Source organism: Salvelinus namaycush, unplaced genomic scaffold, assembly GCF_016432855.1.
Source record: "Salvelinus namaycush isolate Seneca unplaced genomic scaffold, SaNama_1.0 Scaffold243, whole genome shotgun sequence".
NCBI classification, from domain to species: Eukaryota; Metazoa; Chordata; class Actinopteri; order Salmoniformes; family Salmonidae; genus Salvelinus; species Salvelinus namaycush.
In genome coordinates this window covers 107866-128981 of record NW_024059264.1, presented here as the reverse complement: position 1 = coordinate 128981, position 21116 = coordinate 107866, and the positions used below count along the sequence as shown (strand labels likewise).

At 44.7% G+C, this 21116-nt stretch overlaps 1 protein-coding gene across 1 annotated transcript in view; it reads right to left on the bottom strand.

Moving 5' to 3' along the window:
* Positions 1–3945: 3945 nt before the first annotated feature.
* Positions 3946–21116, bottom strand: part of LOC120038931 (glutamate receptor 3-like) — a 32561-nt gene continuing 15390 nt past the window's right edge. The window contains exons 2-4 of the mRNA XM_038984472.1: positions 14601–14848; positions 9275–9389; positions 3946–4191 (exon numbers count right to left, since the gene is read on the bottom strand). Of these exons, the coding sequence (XP_038840400.1) occupies positions 3946–4191; positions 9275–9389; positions 14601–14848 (609 nt within the window). The remainder of the gene's footprint in view (positions 4192–9274; positions 9390–14600; positions 14849–21116) is intronic.

Sequence of the window (21116 nt, the reverse complement as noted above, 5' to 3'; positions counted from 1 at the left end):
ATCGTCATGTTTCTCCCCCCTCTCTCCCTGTAGTTGTTGTTAGCTTGCTGGCGGTCTCTGGTCTGTGTGTGTGTGTGTGTGTGTGTGGCGTCGGGGTGGTAATGATGTAGCCGTGTGTGTGTGTGTGTGTGTGTGTGTGTGTGTGTGTGTGTGTGTGTGTGTATGGTTATGTGTGTGGTTAAGGCACAGTGTGTGTTTTTGGTTTTCAGGATAGGCCCAAGGGTAGGGAAAGCCCTGGGTGTCTGAGGGAGTGGCCAGCATGGACGGCCTTAGGGCAGTCCGGGGTTAAGACACGCCCATTCTCACCCACACTGCCCGTGATTGACAGCCGAGCCTTGTTCCGCATGGCTTCTGTGAAGGGCAGCTGGATGGGGTGATGAGAGAGGGAGGGGCAATGGGAGGAGAGAAGGAAAAGAAACACTTGAGTTTATATAATAGGACCCTAATGAATCAAATACATCAATCACTGTGCAAACATAGGAACACACAAATACACACACACACACATTACACAGGCATTAGCATTGAAACATACAGGTAACTGCCAAAATAAAGGAAAAAGTTGGGTAAAAGTGGGATACAAAGTATACCGAACAAAATTATGAATGCAACATGCTTCAATTTCAAAGATTTTACTGAGTTACAGTTCATAGAAGGAAATGGAGGTCTTGGGCTGACGTGGTTACACATGGTCTGCGGTTGTAAGGCCAGTTGGACGTACTGCCAAATTCTCTAAAACGGCTTATTGTTAAGAAATCAACATTCAATTCGCTGGCAACAGCTCTGTTGAACATTCCTGCAGTCAGCATGCCATTTGCACTCTCCCACAAAACTTGAGAAATCTGTGGCATTGTGTTGTGTGACAAAACTACACATTTTAGAGTGGCCTTTTATTGTCCCCAGCACAAGGTGCACCTATGTAATGATCATGCTGTTTAATCAGCTTCTTGATATGCTACACCTGCCAGGTGGATGGATTATCTTGGCAAAGTAGAAATGCTCACTAACAAGGATAGAAACAAATTTGTTCACAACATTTGAGAGAAATTAGCTTTTTCTGCTTTCTGGGTCCTTTTATTTCAGCTCATTAACCATGGGAACAACACTTTACATGTTGCATTTATATTTTTGTTCAGTATATATTTAAAGCAGGTGCTTCCACAATGGTGTGGTTCCTGAGTTAATTAATTAAGCAGTTAACATCCCATCATGCTTTGGGTAATGTATACAAATGCCCAGTTGCCTATTATTTTGGCTACCATGGCTAGAAGAAGAGATCTCAATGACTTTGAAAGAGAGGTCTCAAAGAAGCATTGAGGGGGGAGGGTGTGGGTGTGGGTGTGTGTGAGAGAGAGAGAGAGAGAGAGAGAGAGAGAGAGAGAGAGAGAGACCAGGTTTCAACCAAATTGAACACTTATGGGAGATTCTGGAGTGGCACCTGAGACAGAGATTTCCAACACCATCAACAAAACAGCAAATGATGGAATTTCTCATGGAAGAATGGTGTCAAATTCCAGACACATGCAGATTCTACGCCAAGGCGCATTGAAGCTGTTCTGGCTCGCTGTGACCCAACGCCCTATTAATACACTTTATGTTGGTGTTTCCTTTATTTTAGGAAGTTACCTTTATCTAAACTAACATTGTATAAAAAAGGCAGGCAACAACAAACACACAGATGCTCAGGATACGTTTCAGATACGTTTGGGTTAGACATCTGCATTTCAAGGTGACCATGCATTTCTGGGGTCTTGGTTTGAAAAACATGGATGGTCAGGTTTTGTATAGTAAAGTGAGGATTTGTACAGTAAAGTGATGTTTTGTACAGTAAAGTGATGTTTTGTACAGTAAAGTGAGGATTTGTACAGTAAGGTGAGGATTTGTACAGTAAGGTGAGGTTTTGTACAGTAAGGTGAGGTTTTGTACAGTAAGGTGAGGTTTTGTACAGTAAGGTGAGGTTTTGTACAGTAAGGTGAGGTTTTGTACAGTAAAGTTTTGGAGGAAAAGGGGAAGTGAGGGTTGTTTCACAGATTTAGAATTATAGAGAGAGACTGACTCCTGTTTTGTCATGGGCAACACTTTATAGGAACACACTACTTATTGATATACAATGTGCCTAATGTTTCCTTTGGAAATGTTATGTTTATCTATGTTGAACCAACAGGGGTAAAACATGTCATATTTTCTAATCCCTTCTTTTTATCCTTCAGAAATGTTGGGACTTTGTCAAGCAACTGGTAACCAACAAAAAAGCTAGATTTACCATGATTTCTGTGTTAATATGGAGAAATGAAAAATAATCTCTCTTTTGTATACATACTAGTTGTGTGGCTAAACTGAAAATGTAGACCCAATAGTACACTTTGTGATAAAAGCACCAAATTTGGCACACTACCATTCAAAATTTTGGGTCACTTAGAAATGCCAGAAACTGCCAGTTGAGGACTTGTGAGGCGTCTGTTTCTCAAACTAGACACTCTAATGTACTTGTCCTCTTGCTCAGTTGTGCACCGGGGCCTCCCAATCCTCTTTCTATTCTGGTTAGAGCCAGTTTCCATTAAAAAAAATCTGTTTCCAGCTACAATAGTCATTTACAACATTAACAATGTATTTCTGATAATTTTATTTGGACAAAAAAATTTGCTCTTCTTTCAAAAACAAGGACATTTCAAAGTGACCCCAAACTTTTGAATGGTAGTGTACAGTATGTACCCTGAAGATATATAGATATGGAGACAACCCAGATTTGGCCCCTGGTGGGCGTGGCCGCTACTACAACAAAGAAAATTACCAAAAAATGTAAATGCATATTTAGCTTACAGTCAATGTCTCTATTCCAGGTCGAGAGTCTCATCTGTCAGATACAATTGGAACTAAAAGTCGGATGGCACCGGCACCCTTATCACCTATATCGCCCATGTCGGTGGCCGTCTTAGGTCGTACCGGTATGTCAGATTAGCTCAATCGGGAAATTTCTTAGCCACTGAGTATCACAGAAACATGACACTTTGAATGAATAACATAATTTCTTTTAAAACAAGTGGCTATGGATGAAATTGATCTAAATATCATTTTAAAAAAACATACAAAACCGTATCATTTTGAAACATCAAATATTACTATAAATGTGTGCTTTAACCAATATATGCTTATTTTGGGGAATTTAAACCATTTACTTGTGTTACAAAAGGTTAATATATATATTTTTTACTGCTAGACAGACAGTCTCTTTGCAATCATTACCAATTCGGGGTAATTTTTTTTTAGCCCTGTTGGCACTTTTAAGCCAAAAATCTGTTGTCACTTTTAGGGTTAACATCAATAAGCAGACATCCTCTATAAAGTGGTTTGTTTATTTGAACGTATTCTTCTCTAACTCTACCTCATTGGGGATGTTTTGGGCCTCTCGAGTTCTAGAACTCTGATAGGGGGCTTAACTTGTCCGTAAAACGCCAGTCCTCCAGTGAAGCAGTCCTGCTGGTTTTCTGTTCTCTCTGATCTGGTATCTAACTGGTCAATCAATCAATGACCTGCTAACCAAGGTCTTAATCAGTCACTTGTTAGAACAGTGTTAAAACCAGCAGACACTGCAGGCCTTGAGGACAGGAGATGTGCACCAATGTTCTATGTCTTATGTGCTGTATGTGTAGTGTACAGAGTATGGACAGAATGCAGGTGTAGAACATCATCGTCATCATCTGCAGCCAAAGACGATGGAACCAATCTGCCACCTGCCCCCAGACGGCTCTGGGGGGAAGCGCTTTACAACAACGATCAGAAAAATGAACTGAAACTGAAACATAAGAAGCTGTCACAACAGAACAAAAAGGAAATAAAGTTCCACAATGCTTCACCACGGTCACAACACTGGTCGGCTGTTGCTAGAGGCTACACGCACAAGAAACTTCACACCAGCCCACCTATAGGAGGCCCTAAGTCCTACCCCTATATCTTGACCCCCTCGGAGCCGTATACGTTGTACCCCTCTCTATAAGTGGCTAAATTCTGGGTGCTGGGAGAGGGGCTGGGGCAGTGAGGGGGGCTAAGGTCCACCTTCATGCGCTTGGCCTCGGCACGCGACTTGTAGCAGAACTCAACCAGGGCCACCAGCATGGCTAGGCCCAGACCCCCCACCAGGATGTAGAAGACCCCAGCCACGTTGCTCAGGCTCAGGGCCTGGGAGGACTTGTCCTGGGAGGGGGGACGGAGAGCACAGGTTTAGAGAGAGAGAGAGACAGTGGCGCTAGTGAGACACAACAGGCAGCTTTAGAGTATCATCAACATCATGACTAAGTCTTAGTTATTTATTTTTTAGCACAATAACATCTACAACTTGCTAACAACAACAGCCACTACCACTACTATGACTAGTCTGCTAGGGTAAGCATTTCTACTACTGCCATCATAAAAGCTTATTATCTACAAGTGCATATAATACATCTATTACTACTACTATGACAGTAGTACTTAATCTACTACATAGCTACTACTAATGCATGACTACAATTAAAGTAAATAAACATTTTAATGTATTCTTACAAGTATTAAGTATTAAGTCGAGGATGACTAGTACACCGTACCAATTAAACTATGTTCAGTCATCGTATTGGTCAGGCTTTTGGATGAGTGATGATAAACTATTCTATTCAGACAGTCTTGGTGAAGGTCCCTAGGATTTTAAGAACTTCACTGGCATTCTTAAGAGTTCTCTGATGTTCTAAGAATGTGTTCTTCTAAAGACATCTGTAGTGTTTAAGGACATTTTAAATATTCCAAGATTATCTGTAGTTTTATCAAACTCATGATGTTTCAAAGAACCTCTCCACACTTTGACTTGTCTTCTACCAGAGTAACCCAGAGAATAGTGAACTGAATGCTATTCTGAGATTAAGCCCATTATTATGAAGGCCATAATCACATTTTCCAGAATTGATGTAGTATAATTATTTTTTGCTTTAAAATCATATTATAAAGGCAGATATGGCATAGGCAGAAGACTAGCAGTGATAGAACTAGAAAGGTATTCAACAGTAAATCAATCAACTATTATCATTTGATTATTTAGATTGAATTGATGCTAATTCTAAGGCTAATCCTAGTCTCCAGGCTAATCTGGAGGCGTGCCTGACTGTCACACAGTGAGGGTGTTTGGTCCCCCACTCTGCCCGTGACACTGACCTTACTTCCCGAGTCCTTGGGTCCACACTCGCCCTTATCGTACCACCATTTGTTTTTCAGTTTGTCTAAGACGCCTGCTTCACTCAGTTTCAAAACCGCAAGGTTTACCGGGGTTCTTGGCGTGTAAAAATAACATAAATAACATCATAGGTCATGTTATTTTATGTTATTAGGTCACATACAGTCAGAACTGTCACATAAATGGTACTGCTTGGTAAAAGTGACCCAGTCTGGGTCCCACTGAGTACATGTGTGTATGCTCATTGGGGGGCTGAGGGGGGCGAGGGCTAAGCGAGCTACAGACATATGAGTGGGACCCCCCTGCATCACTTCAGGTAACACGTCCATACTGCCCCAGCCGACGCTACACACGCCGAGGCAATTACTGTGAACACAGAACTATTGTCAGGGCCTGCTCACACTGGGAGAGGGGACTGCATAGAACAATTTACGGCACGTCATTAACAAGCCCTGAGTAAGAGATCTGAAAAGGAATCTACAAGGCACCAAACAATAAAGTACATTATCTCTCGATTTCATCACATCCATCCTCCTCTTTATCTCTCCCTCTATTTTCTGACAGTCTTCTAGTCCACACGCCTCTCTCCAGAGAAGACACTACAGGGTTCTAGTCTACACTCCTCTCTCCAGAGCAGACACTACAGGGTTCTAGACCACACTCCTCTGTCCAGAGCAGACACTACAGGGTTCTAGTCCACACTCCTCTCTCCAGAGCAGACACTACAGGGTTCTAGACCACACTCCTCTGTCCAGAGCAGACACTACAGGGTTCTAGTTCACACTCCTCTCTCCAGAGCAGACACTACAGGGTTCTAGTCTACACTCCTCTCTCCAGAGCAGACACTACAGGGTTCTAGTCCACACTCCTCTCTCCAGAGCAGACACTACAGGGTTCTAGACCACACTCCTCTCTCCAGAGCAGACACTACAGGGTTCTAGACCACACTCCTCTCTCCAGAGCAGACACTACAGGGTTCTAGTCCACACTCCTCTCTCCAGAGCAGACACTACAGGGTTATAGACCACACTCCTCTCTCCAGAGCAGACACTACAGGGTTCTAGACCACACTCCTCTCTCCAGAGCAGACACTACAGGGTTCTAGTCCACACTCCTCTCTCCAGAGCAGACACTACAGGGTTCTAGACCACACTCCTCTCTCCAGAGCAGACACTACAGGGTTCTAGACCACACTCCTCTCTCCAGAGCAGACACTACAGGGTTCTAGTCTACACTCCTCTCTCCAGAGCAGACACTACCGGGTTCTAGTCTACACTCCTCTCTCCAGAGCAGACACTACAGGGTTCTAGTCCACACTCCTCTCTCCAGAGCAGACACTACAGGGTTCTAGTCCACACTCCTCTCTCCAGAGCAGACACTACAGGGTTCTAGTCCACACTCCTCTGTCCAGAGCAGACACTACAGGGTTCTAGTCCACACTCCTCTCTCCAGAGCAGACACTACAGGGTTCTAGTCCACACTCCTCTCTCCAGAGCAGACACTACAGGGTTCTAGTCCACACACCTCTCTCCAGAGCAGACACTACAGGGTTCTAGTCCACACTCCTCTCTCCAGAGCAGACACTACAGGGTTCTAGTCCACACTCCTCTCTCCAGAGCAGACACTACAGGGTTCTAGACCACACTCCTCTCTCCAGAGCAGACACTACAGGGTTCTAGTCCACACTCCTCTCTCCAGAGCAGACACTACAGGGTTCTAGACCACACTCCTCTCTCCAGAGCAGACACTACAGGGTTCTAGTCCACACTCCTCTCTCTAGAGCAGACACTACAGGGTTCTAGTCCACACTCCTCTCTCCAGAGCAGACACTACAGGGTTCTAGTCTACACTCCTCTCTCCAGAGCAGACACTACAGGGTTCTAGTCCACACTCCTCTCTCCAGAGGAGACACTACAGGGTTCTAGTCCACACTCCTCTCTCCAGAGCAGACACTACAGGGTTCTAGTCCACACTCCTCTCTCCAGAGCAGACACTACAGGGTTCTAGTCCACACACCTCTCTCCAGAGCAGACACTACAGGGTTCTAGTCCACACTCCTCTCTCCAGAGCAGACACTACAGGGTTCTAGTCCACACTCCTCTCTCCAGAGCAGACACTCTAGGGTTCTAGACCACACTCCTCTCTCCAGAGCAGACACTACAGGGTTCTAGTCCACACTCCTCTCTCCAGAGCAGACACTACAGGGTTCTAGACCACACTCCTCTCTCCAGAGCAGACACTACAGGGTTCTAGTCCACACTCCTCTCTCCAGAGCAGACACTACAGGGTTCTAGTCCACACTCCTCTCTCCAGAGCAGACACTACAGGGTTCTAGTCCACACTCCTCTCTCCAGAGCAGACACTACAGGGTTCTAGTCCACACTCCTCTCTCCAGAGCAGACACTACAGGGTTCTAGTCTACACTCCTCTCTCCAGAGCAGACACTACAGGGTTCTAGTCCACACTCCTCTCTCCAGAGCAGACACTACAGGGTTCTAGTCCACACTCCTCTCTCCAGAGCAGACACTACAGGGTTCTAGTCCACACTCCTCTCTCCAGAGCAGACACTACAGGGTTCTAGTCCACACTCCTCTCTCCAGAGCAGACACTACAGGGTTCTAGTCCACACTCCTCTCTCCAGAGCAGACACTACAGGGTTCTAGACTACACTCCTCTCTCCAGAGCAGACACTACAGGGTTCTAGTCCACACTCCTCTCTCCAGAGCAGACACTACAGGGTTCTAGTCCACACTCCTCTCTCCAGAACAGACACTACAGGGTTCTAGTCCACACTCCTCTCTCCAGAGCAGACACTACAGGGTTCTAGACCACACTCCTCTCTCCAGAGCAGACACTACAGGGTTCTAGTCCACACTCCTCTCTCCAGAGCAGACACTACAGGGTTCTAGTCCACACTCCTCTCTCCAGAGCAGACACTACAGGGTTCTAGACTACACTCCTCTCTCCAGAGCAGACACTACAGGGTTCTAGTCCACACTCCTCTCTCCAGAGCAGACACTACAGGGTTCTAGTCCACACTCCTCTCTCCAGAACAGACACTACAGGGTTCTAGTCCACACTCCTCTCTCCAGAGCAGACACTACAGGGTTCTAGACCACACTCCTCTCTCCAGAGCAGACACTACAGGGTTCTAGTCCACACTCCTCTCTCCAGAGCAGACACTACAGGGTTCTAGTCCACACTCCTCTCTCCAGAGCAGACACTACAGGGTTCTAGACTACACTCCTCTCTCCAGAGCAGACACTACAGGGTTCTAGTCCACACTCCTCTCTCCAGAGCAGACACTACAGGGTTCTAGTCCACACTCCTCTCTCCAGAACAGACACTACAGGGTTCTAGTCCACACTCCTCTCTCCAGAGCAGACACTACAGGGTTCTAGACCACACTCCTCTCTCCAGAGCAGACACTACAGGGTTCTAGTCCACACTCCTCTCTCCAGAGCAGACACTACAGGGTTCTAGTCCACACTCCTCTCTCCAGAGCAGACACTACAGGGTTCTAGACTACACTCCTCTCTCCAGAGCAGACACTACAGGGTTCTAGTCCACACTCCTCTCTCCAGAGCAGACACTACAGGGTTCTAGTCCACACTCCTCTCTCCAGAACAGACACTACAGGGTTCTAGTCCACACTCCTCTCTCCAGAGCAGACACTACAGGGTTCTAGACCACACTCCTCTCTCCAGAGCAGACACTACAGGGTTCTAGTCCACACTCCTCTCTCCAGAGCAGACACTACAGGGTTCTAGTCCACACTCCTCTCTCCAGAGCAGACACTACAGGGTTCTAGACCACACTCCTCTCTCCAGAGCAGACACTACAGGGCCAATATTCCTGCTTTTACAGTAATTGCTCTCCTATCTCTCTCTCTCCTTTCCTCCCCTCCTCTCCATTCCTCCCCTCCTCTCCTTCTTTCCTCCCTCGTTTCAGACCGAGGGGAGTCGAAGTAGGAGAGGGCGATGTGGTGATGTTCATCACTGATCTGTGTGGCCGGGGCAGATGCACGCATTACTTCCCGAACACGGTTGTACCGCGGTCGGAGACAGAGAGGCTAACCTTGGAGTCCCCTCCCCCGCTGCCACACTCTCCCTTGTCGTACCACCATTTATTTTTCAATTTGTCCAACAGGCCCTGCTCGTTGAGTTTTAACACGGCCAGGTTGACCGCGCTTCTTCAGAGGGATAAAACATAGTTGGTCAGAGGAGGGATGGAGTATCAGCCAATGATGAGCCAATGGGATGAGGAAAAAGGAACGCCGGTGATTGGTTGGAAGGCATCAGATTAGAGGACACACACAACCCTCCAGACAACCCTCTCTTTCTCTTTCATCTCTCTTCCAGCTTTTACATCCCACCTTATTAGAAAGACATATTTGAATATCGAAAGCCCATTGGTTACATTGGTTTTGCCAGTTTGCTGTAGCTAAAACAACATATAGAGACTATAGAGAGTGCCAAATAGCCCAAACCACTTTCATTCAGTCCACCTTTACCAGGCATAGATAAAGGCTATTGTCTGAATGATGTGCAGCAGGGCGGGTAAAGGGGAGTAGTGGAGCCCTGGTTACATGTTGTGTTAAAGCCTATCTCAGTCCCCTGATGACACGGAGCTGGTGTTCTAGTCCCTGATGACACGGAGCTAACACCCTGCTGCTGGTGTTCTAGTCCCTGATGACACGGAGCTAACACCCTGCTGCTGGTGTTCTGGTCCCTGATGACACGGAGCTAACACCCTGCTGCTGGTGTTCTGGTCCCTGATGACACGGAGCTAACACCCTGCCGCTGGTGTTCTGGTCCCTGATGACACGGAGCTAACACCCTGCTGCTGGTGTTCTGGTCCCTGATGACACGGAGCTAACACCCTGCCGCTGGTGTTCTGGTCCCTGATGACACGGAGCTAACACCCTGCTGCTGGTGTTCTGGTCCCTGATGACACGGAGCTAACACCCTGCCGCTGGTGTTCTGGTCCCTGATGACACGGAGCTAACACCCTGCCGCTGGTGTTCTGGTCCCTGATGACACGGAGCTAACACCCTGCCGCTGGTGTTCTGGTCCCTGATGACACGGAGCTAACACCCTGCCGCTGGTGTTCTGGTCCCTGATGACACGGAGCTAACACCCTGCTGCTGGTGTTCTGGTCCCTGATGACACGGAGCTAACACCCTGCTGCTGGTGTTCTGGTCCCTGATGACACGGAGCTAACACCCTGCTGCTGGTGTTCTGGTCCCTGATGACACGGAGCTAACACTCTGCTGCTGGTGTTCTGGTCCCTGATGACACGGAGCTAACACCCTGCTGCTGGTGTTCTGGTCCCTGATGACACGGAGCTAACACCCTGCTGCTGGTGTTCTGGTCCCTGATGACACGGAGCTAACACCCTGCCACTCCTGTCCTAATCTCCTGCAGCTCTCTACCTCACACCCCTGATGGGAAAAGACCTCCAAAAACGGTCCACGGATACATAGGGCTAAAATAACACATACTCACACTGGCACTGTATGTGTGTGTGTGTGCGTGCGTGCGTATGTATGTGTGTGCGTACGTGCGTGTGTATGTGTGTGTGTATTTGTGTGTGTTCATGTGCGTGTGGGTGTGTATGTGGGTGGGTGTGTGTGTGGGTGTGTGTGTGTGGGTGTGTGTGGGTGTGTGTGAGTGTGTATTTGGGTGTGTATGTGTATGTGGGGTTGTGTGTGTGTGTGTGTGTATGTGGGTGTGTGAGTCAGCTGCAGTAATCTGTAATCCTGTGCTGTTGTTCTCTGTCTCCATTTCTCTTCCTGCCCTTCTCAATACAATACTCTTTGCTCTCTCAACTCTCCTCTTCTCTCTCTCCTCTCTCCTCTATCTCTTCTCTTCTCTCTTTCTCCTCTCTATTCTCTCTTCTCCTTCTCTCTTCTCTCTCAACTCTCTCTCCTCTTCACTCTCCTCCCTCTTCTATCTCTCCTCTTCTCTCTTTCTCCTCTCTATTCTCTCTTCTCCTTCCCTCTTCTCTCTCAACTCTCTCTCCTCTTCTCTCTCCTCTCTTTCTCCTCTCTCCTCTCTTGTCTCTCCTCTCTTTTGTCTTCTTTCTCTCCTCTTCTCTCTCCTCTCTCCTCTCTTTCTCCTCTTGTCTCTCTCCTCTCCTCTATTCTCTCTCTCTCCTCTCAACTCCTCTCTTTTGTCTTCTCTCTCCTCTCTCCTCTGTCTCATCTTTCTCTTCTCTGCTGTCTCTCCTCTTCTCTCGCCTCTCTTCCCTATCTTCTCTCTCTATCCTCACTCTCTCCTTTCCTCTCCTCTTTCTCCTCTCTTCTCTCTCCTCTCTCTCTCTCTCCTCTCTTCTCTCCTCTCTCCTCTCCATCTTTTTCTCTCCTCTCTCTCTCTTCTCTCTTTCTCCTCTCTTCTCTCCCATCTCTTCTCTCTTCTCTTTCCTCTCTCCTCAATTCTCTCTCTCTTCCCTCTCCTCTCTCTCTTTTCTATTCTCCTATCTTCCCTTTCTTCTCTCTCTTCTCTTTATATCCTCCTCTTTTCTTTCTCCTCTCTCTCTTCCTGCTCTTCTCTCTCCTCACTCTCTCTCTGCTCTCTCTGCTCTCTTCCCTCTTCTGTCTCCCTCCTCTCTTCTCCCTCATCTCTTCTCTCTCCTCGCTTTCTCTCTCCTCGCTTTCTCTCTGCTCTATCTCTGCTCTCTGCTCTCTTCCCTCAATTCCCTCAATTATCTCTCTTCTCTCTCCTCTCTTTTGTCTTCTTTCTCTCCTCTCTTCCCTCTCTCCTTCTCTCCTCTCTCTCTCCTCTCTTTTGTCTCCTCTCCTCTATCTCTCTTCTCCCTTTCTCCTCTCTTCTCTTTCTATTCTCCTCTCTTCTCTCTCCTCTCTTCCTGCTCTTCTCTCTCCTCTCTTTTGTCTTTCTTCTCTCTCCTCTCTCTTTTGTCTTTCTTCTCTCTCTCCATTCCTATATCTCTCCTTTCCTCTCTTCTCTTTTCTCTTGTCTCTCCTCTCTCTTGCTTTTCTCTCTTCTCTCTCTCCTCTCTTCCCTTTCACCTCTGCTGTCTCTCCTCTCTACTCTCTTCTCTCTCTCTCCTCTCTCCTATCTTTTGTCTGTCTTCTCTCTCCTCTCTCTCTATTCTCCTCTCTTCCCGCTCTTCCCTCTCTTCCTGCTCTTCTCTCTCCTCTCTCTCATCTCCCTCTTCTCTCTCCTCTATTCTCTCCCTCCTCTCTTCTCTCTCCTCTCTTCTCTCTTCGCTCTCCTCACTTTCTCTCTGCTCTCTTCTCTCTCCTCTCTCTCTCCTGTCTCCTCTCTTTTGTCTTCTCTCTTCTCTCTCTCCTCTCCTATCTCCTCTCTTTTGTCTTCTCTCTCTCTCCTCTCCTCATCTCTTCTGTCTCTCCTCTTCTCTCTCAGATGCTGTCATCAGTTTGCTTCGCCTCATTGCTTCACTCTTCCATTTGTGTCTGTGTGCCAGGGAGTATGTGTACCAAGGAGCGTGTGTTTGCGTGCATGACTATATATATACAAAATATGTTTTATTGTCACATACACCAGATAGCTGCAGTGAAATGTGTTGATGTACATGGTCAGCCATAGTAGTACAGCTCCCCTGGAGCAAACTAGGGTTAAGTGCCTTGCTCAAGGGCACATCAACAGATTGTTCAACCTTTCAGTTTCTGGCCCAACGCTCTAACCACTAGACTATGTTTGTGAGCGTTTGTTTTGGAGTAAGACATTGTATTGGTCCTCTGGGTTAGTTGACAGCTTGTCTCTCCAATGAAAAAGATCTGTGGAGAATGCAACAGTGTTCTGACCTATCTGGTTGTGTATGCACAGACAGTCCGACAGACAGAGAATCAGACAGATAGACAGCTAGAGAGAGAGAGAGAGAGAGAGAGAGAGTTCTCCTGGGTGGGCTACGAGCCATGGAAAATATCACCATCATAAGAAGGGTATGGGAAAAGGAATGATGCTACATAGACATCTCACATACATATTATCATATGAATTAACTACATATCTTACTATTAATAACAATCTTTATCAAAATCATTATCATCATGTCAAATCAGTGCTTTGAATGGCTTGCCGTGAGCAGGGGCTCTTGCCTGACATGCTCTCTCCTGTAGGTTTCCCATGATCAGGAGAAGCCATAGACAGCAGTCGATAGTCCCAGAATAGTAAGGGGGCCAGGTGGGGACCATCATCCACTGGCTGTCACTTTTCCCTCGGAAACAGAAAACCTTCATTTATCTGAGTGGAAAAGGAACCCTGGTAAAGGTGCAGGGGAGTGGGAGGACTTCTTTGCAAGGTGCACAGGGGGAAGTTATAGGAACATTATAGAAAGAGTGTCAGTAGTCCTGCTGCTATAGACACACACACACACTACAAATGTATGGATTTGAGTGTTTCAGGGCATCATCAATTAATTGGATTGTGGGAATTTGTTTCTTTTGATCGATTTGATTGATTTGATCTGCATTTTGGAGTGTTATGAAATAATTTGATAGTTTTCTACTTTTTGTTCCCCCCGTTGGCCAGGCCCTTCAACATCCTGTTTCCTGTGTGTCTATAAATTCCCCCGGGTGGCTCTGGGAGTCATGGCAACGCCAAGGTGCTCCGCCCCTCTCCACGGCATCACCGTTAGTAACTTCAATCACAATCGGTCTCAGTTCAAAAACAGATAGTATCTACATAACACTCTGAGAATGAAGGTATGAGACAGTCAAGACGCCAAACGAGTGGACACATTACCTGATCGGTGGCCCTGTGAAGAGAAAGACTGAGTGAAGGAAGAGAAATGGAGAGAGAGGGACGGGTGGAGAGACGGACAGACAGCAATACAACAGAGCAATGGAGCTAACAGGCACTAAATACCTGAATACAACATAGACAGAGAGAGAAGGAGACGGAGAGGGAGAAGGAGACAGAGAGGGAGAGAGGCAGAGAGAGAAGGAGACAGAGAGGGAGAAGGAGACGGAGAGGGAGACGGAGAGGGAGAGAGGCAGAGAGGGAGAAGGAGGGAGAAGGAGACGGAGAGGGAGAAGGAGACAGAGAGGGAGAAGGAGACAGAGAGGGAGAAGGAGACAGAGAGGGAGAAGGAGACAGAGAGGGAGAAAGAGACAGAGAGGGAGAAAGAGAAAGAGAGGGAGAAAGAGACAGAGGGAGAAAGAGACAGAGGGAGAAAGAGACAGAGAGGGAGAAAGAGACAGAGAGGGAGCGAGAGAGAGAGATCGAGAAAATAAAGTAACAAAGAGAGAGACAGACAGGGAGATAAATGGAGGGAGAGAGACACAGAGAGAGAGAGACAGGACATAGACCAGACTAAGACCCTACTAAGTGATCCATATAAAAGGCACACCAGGGTAGGTGGAATACTATAACAACAGTTGAGTTGGGGACTACCATCGTTATACTACTCCACCCACCTTAGCTGTGAGCCTTTAGGTGTGGCAATGCCATATCCCTTGGAGTCCAGGTTGCCTCCAACCTTCATGGTGTCGCAGGGCTTGCGTTGTTCCGTGTACTCATTCATGGTGGACTCCAGGAGGAAAGCGTACTTCCCTTTGGACTTGCGGACGCGAGCCACGCCCTCCGCTGTGGTCTTAGCGAAGACAGAGGGCTCAGCAGACTTCATATAGGACCACATCTTCTCGTATACAGCGATCTTTGACCTCTGAGAGAAGGAAGGGCAGAGAGAAGGTGTTAGAGGTGAGCTTTAGGGTTAGTGATCCATCCAATCACCCCTCCATCCATCCATTCACCCCTCTATCTGTCCATCCATCCATTCACCCCTCTATCTATCTGTCCATCCATCCATCCATTCATCCCTCTATCTATCTGTCCATCCATCCATCCATTCATCCCTCTATCTATCTGTCCATCCATCCATTCATTCACCCCTCCATCCATCCATTCACCCCTCTATCTATCTGTCCAATCACCCCTCCATCCATCCATTCATCCCTCTATCTGTCCAATCACCCCTCCATCCATCCATTCACCCCTCTATCTATCTGTGCAATCACCCCTCCATCCATCCATTCACCCCTCTATCTATTTGTCCATCCATCCATCCATCCATTCACCCCTCTATCTATCTGTCCATCCATCCATCCATTCACCCCTCTATATGTCCATCCATCCATCCATTCACCCCTCTATCTATCTGTCCATCCATCCATCCATTCACCCCTATATCTGTCCATCCATCCATCCATCCATTCACCCCTCTATCTGTCCATCCATCCATCCATTCACCCCTCTATCACTGGTCCTGAATTATTGATGATCATCTGCAGCTGCTGTTCACAGGGCATTCAGAACCAACTACTAGTGGACAGTATAATAGTGTAGAACCAACTACTAGTGGACAGTATAATAGTGTAGAACCAACTACTAGTGGACAGTATAATAGTGTAGAACCAACTACTAGTGGACAGTATAATAGTGTAGAACCAACTACTAGTGGACAGTGTAATAGTGTAGAACCAACTACTAGTGGACAGTATAATAGTGTAGAACCAACTACTAGTGGACAGTGTAATAGTGTAGAACCAACTACTAGTGGACAGTATAATAGTGTAGAACCAACTACTAGTGGACAGTATAATAGTGTAGAACCAACTACTAGTGGACAGTGTAATAGTGTAGAACCAACTACTAGTGGACAGTATAATAGTGTAGAACCAACTACTAGTGGACAGTGTAATAGTGTAGAACCAACTACTAGTGGACAGTATAATAGTGTAGAACCAACTACTAGTGGACAGTATAATAGTGTAGAACCAACTACTAGTGGACAGTATAATAGTGTAGAACCAACTACTAGTGGACAGTATACTAGTCTAGAACCAACTGCTAGTGGACAGTATAATAGTGTAGAACCAACTGCTAGTGGACAGTATAATAGTGTAGAACCAACTACTAGTGGACAGTATAATAGTGTAGAACCAACTACTAGTGGACAGTATAATAGTGTAGAACCAACTACTAGTGGACAGTATAATAGTGTAGAACCAACTACTAGTGGACAATATAATAGTGTAGAACCAACTGCGAGTGGACAGTATAATAGTGTAGAACCAACTACTAGTGGACAGTATAATAGTGTAGAACCAACTACTAGTGGACAGTATAATAGTGTAGAACCAACTACTAGTGGACAGTATAATAGTGTAGAACCAACTACTAGTGGACAGTATAATAGTCTAGAACCAACTGCTAGTGGACAGTATAATAGTGTAGAACCAACTACTAGTGGACAGTATAATAGTGTAGAACCAACTACTAGTGGACAGTATGATAGTGTAGAACCAACTACTAGTGGACAGTATAATAGTGTAGAACCAACTACTAGTGGACAGTATAATAGTGTAGAACCAACTACTAGTGGACAGTATAATAGTGTAGAACCAACTACTAGTGGACAGTATAATAGTGTAGAACCAACTACTAGTGGACAATATAATAGTGTAGAACCAACTGCTAGTGGACAGTATAATAGTGTAGAACCAACTACTAGTGGACAGTATAATAGTGTAGAACCAACTACTAGTGGACAGTATAATAGTGTAGAACCAACTACTAGTGGACAGTATAATAGTGTAGAACCAACTACTAGTGGACAGTATAATAGTGTAGAACCAACTGCTAGTGGACGGTATAATAGTGTAGAACCAACTACTAGTGGACAGTATAATAGTGTAGAACCAACTACTAGTGGACAGTATAATAGTGTAGAACCAACTACTAGTGGACAGTATAATAGTGTAGAACCAACTGCTAGTGGACAGTATAATAGTGTAGAACCAACTGCTAGTGGACAGTATAATAGTCTAGAACCAACTGCTAGTGGACAGTATAATAGTGTAGAACCAACTACTAGTGGACAGTATAATAGTGTAGAACCAACTGCTAGTGGACAGTATAATAGTGTAGAACCAACTGCTAGTGGACAGTATAATAGTGTAGAACCAACTACTAGTGGACAGTATAATAGTGTAGAACCAACTACTAGTGGACAGTATAATAGTGTAGAACCAACTACTAGTGGACAGTATAATAGTGTAGAACCAACTACTAGTGGACAGTATAATAGTGTAGAACCAACTGCTAGTGGACAGTATAATAGTGTAGAACCAACTACTAGTGGACAGTGTAATAGTGTAGAACCAACTACTAGTGGACAGTATAATAGTGTAGAACCAACTGCTAGTGGACAGTATAATAGTGTAGAACCAACTGCTAGTGGACAGTATAATAGTGTAGAACCAACTACTAGTGGACAGTATAATAGTGTAGAACCAACTACTAGTGGACAGTATAATAGTGTAGAACCAACTACTAGTGGACAGTATAATAGTGTAGAACCAACTACTAGTGGACAGTATAATAGTGTAGAACCAACTACTAGTGGACAGTATAATAGTGTAGAACCAACTACTAGTGGACAGTATAATAGTGTAGAACCAACTACTAGTGGACAGTATAATAGTGTAGAACCAACTACTAGTGGACAGTATAATAGTGTAGAACCAACTACTAGTGGACAGTATAATAGTGTAGAACCAACTGCTAGTGGACAGTATAATAGTGTAGAACCAACTGCTAGTGGACAGTATAATAGTGTAGAACCAACTGCTAGTGGACAGTATAATAGTGTAGAACCAACTACTAGTGGACAGTATAATAGTGTAGAACCAACTACTAGTGGACAGTATAATAGTGTAGAACCAACTACTAGTGGACAGTATAATAGTGTAGAACCAACTACTAGTGGACAGTATAATAGTGTAGAACCAACTACTAGTGGACAGTATAATAGTGTAGAACCAACTACTAGTGGACAGTATAATAGTGTAGAACCAACTACTAGTGGACAGTATAATAGTGTAGAACCAACTGCTAGTGGACAGTATAATAGTGTAGAACCAACTGCTAGTGGACAGTATAATAGTCTAGAACCAACTGCTAGTGGACAGTATAATAGTGTAGAACCAACTACTAGTGGACAGTATAATAGTGTAGAACCAACTGCTAGTGGACAGTATAATAGTGTAGAACCAACTACTAGTGGACAGTATAATAGTGTAGAACCAACTACTAGTGGACAGTATAATAGTGTAGAACCAACTGCTAGTGGACAGTATAATAGTCTAGAACCAACTGCTAGTGGACGGTATAATAGTGTAGAACCAACTACTAGTGGACAGTATAATAGTGTAGAACCAACTGCTAGTGGACAGTATACTAGTGTAGAACCAACTACTAGTGGACAGTATAATAGTGTAGAACCAACTACTAGTGGACAGTATAATAGTGTAGAACCAACTACTAGTGGACAGTATAATAGTGTAGAACCAACTACTAGTGGACAGTATAATAGTGTAGAACCAACTACTAGTGGACAGTATAATAGTGTAGAACCAACTGCTAGTGGACAGTATAATAGTGTAGAACCAACTACTAGTGGACAGTATAATAGTGTAGAACCAACTACTAGTGGACAGTGTAATAGTGTAGAACCAACTACTAGTGGACAGTATAATAGTGTAGAACCAACTACTAGTGGACAGTATAATAGTGTAGAACCAACTACTAGTGGACAGTATAATAGTGTAGAACCAACTGCTAGTGGACAGTATAATAGTGTAGAACCAACTACTAGTGGACAGTATAATAGTGTAGAACCAACTACTAGTGGACAGTATAATAGTGTAGAACCAACTACTAGTGGACAGTATAATAGTCTAGAACCAACTGCTAGTGGACAGTATAATAGTGTAGAACCAACTGCTAGTGGACAGTATAATAGTCTAGAACCAACTGCTAGTGGACAGTATAATAGTGTAGAACCAACTACTAGTGGACAGTATAATAGTGTAGAACCAACTGCTAGTGGACAGTATAATAGTGTAGAACCAACTACTAGTGGACAGTATAATAGTGTAGAACCAACTACTAGTGGACAGTATAATAGTGTAGAACCAACTACTAGTGGACAGTATAATAGTGTAGAACCAACTACTAGTGGACAGTATAATAGTGTAGAACCAACTACTAGTGGACAGTATAATAGTGTAGAACCAACTACTAGTGGACAGTATAATAGTGTAGAACCAACTGCTAGTGGACAGTATAATAGTGTAGAACCAACTGCTAGTGGACAGTATAATAGTCTAGAACCAACTGCTAGTGGACAGTATAATAGTGTAGAACCAACTACTAGTGGACAGTATAATAGTGTAGAACCAACTGCTAGTGGACAGTATAATAGTGTAGAACCAACTACTAGTGGACAGTATAATAGTGTAGAACCAACTACTAGTGGACAGTATAATAGTGTAGAACCAACTGCTAGTGGACAGTATAATAGTCTAGAACCAACTGCTAGTGGACGGTATAATAGTGTAGAACCAACTACTAGTGGACAGTATAATAGTGTAGAACCAACTGCTAGTGGACAGTATACTAGTGTAGAACCAACTACTAGTGGACAGTATAATAGTGTAGAACCAACTACTAGTGGACAGTATAATAGTGTAGAACCAACTACTAGTGGACAGTATAATAGTGTAGAACCAACTACTAGTGGACAGTATAATAGTGTAGAACCAACTACTAGTGGACAGTATAATAGTGTAGAACCAACTGCTAGTGGACAGTATAATAGTGTAGAACCAACTACTAGTGGACAGTATAATAGTGTAGAACCAACTACTAGTGGACAGTATAATAGTGTAGAACCAACTACTAGTGGACAGTATAATAGTGTAGAACCAACTACTAGTGGACAGTATAATAGTGTAGAACCAACTACTAGTGGACAGTATAATAGTGTAGAACCAACTACTAGTGGACAGTATAATAGTGTAGAACCAACTGCTAGTGGACAGTATAATAGTGTAGAACCAAGTGACAGTATAATAGTGTAGAACCAATGCTAGTGAGTGTAATAGTGTAGAACCAACTACTAGTGGACAGTATAATAGTGTAGAACCAACTACTAGTGGACAGTATAATAGTGTAGAACCAACTACTAGTGGACAGTATAATAGTGTAGAACCAACTACTAGTGGACAGTATAATAGTGTAGAACCAACTGCTAGTGGACAGTATAATAGTGTAGAACCAACTGCTAGTGGACAGTATAATAGTGTAGAACCAACTACTAGTGGACAGTATAATAGTGTAGAACCAACTACTAGTGGACAGTATAATAGTGTAGAACCAACTACTAGTGGACAGTATAATAGTGTAGAACCAACTGCTAGTGGACAGTATAATAGTGTAAAACCAACTACTAGTGGACAGTATAATAGTGTAGAACCAACTGCTAGTGGACAGTATAATAGTGTAGAACCAACTACTAGTGGACAGTATAATAGTGTAGAACCAACTGCTAGTGGACAGTATAATAGTGTAGAACCAACTGCTAGTGGACAGTATAATAGTGTAGAACCAACTACTAGTGGACAGTATAATAGTGTAGAACCAACTGCTAGTGGACAGTATAATAGTGTAGAACCAACTACTAGTGGACAGTATAATAGTGTAGAACCAACTACTAGTGGACAGTATAATAGTGTAGAACCAACTACTAGTGGACAGTATAATAGTGTAGAACCAACTGCTAGTGGACAGTATAATAGTGTAGAACCAACTGGATTGTGGTCGTGGCCTTTTGACATCCCCAATGGTCCTCATTCTGGAAGGGTGTCAGGTCCTGTTGACATCCCCCAATGTCTCATCATGGAATTGGTGGTCGGGGCGTGTTTCATACCCCTGTCTCATCATGGAATTGTGGTCGTGGCCTGTTGACATCCCCATTTCTCATCTGAATTGTGGTCGGGGACTGTTGACATCCCCTGTCTCATCTGGAATGGTGGCTCAGGTCCTGTTGCATCCCCATGTCTCATCATGGAATGGTGTCGGAGGCCTGT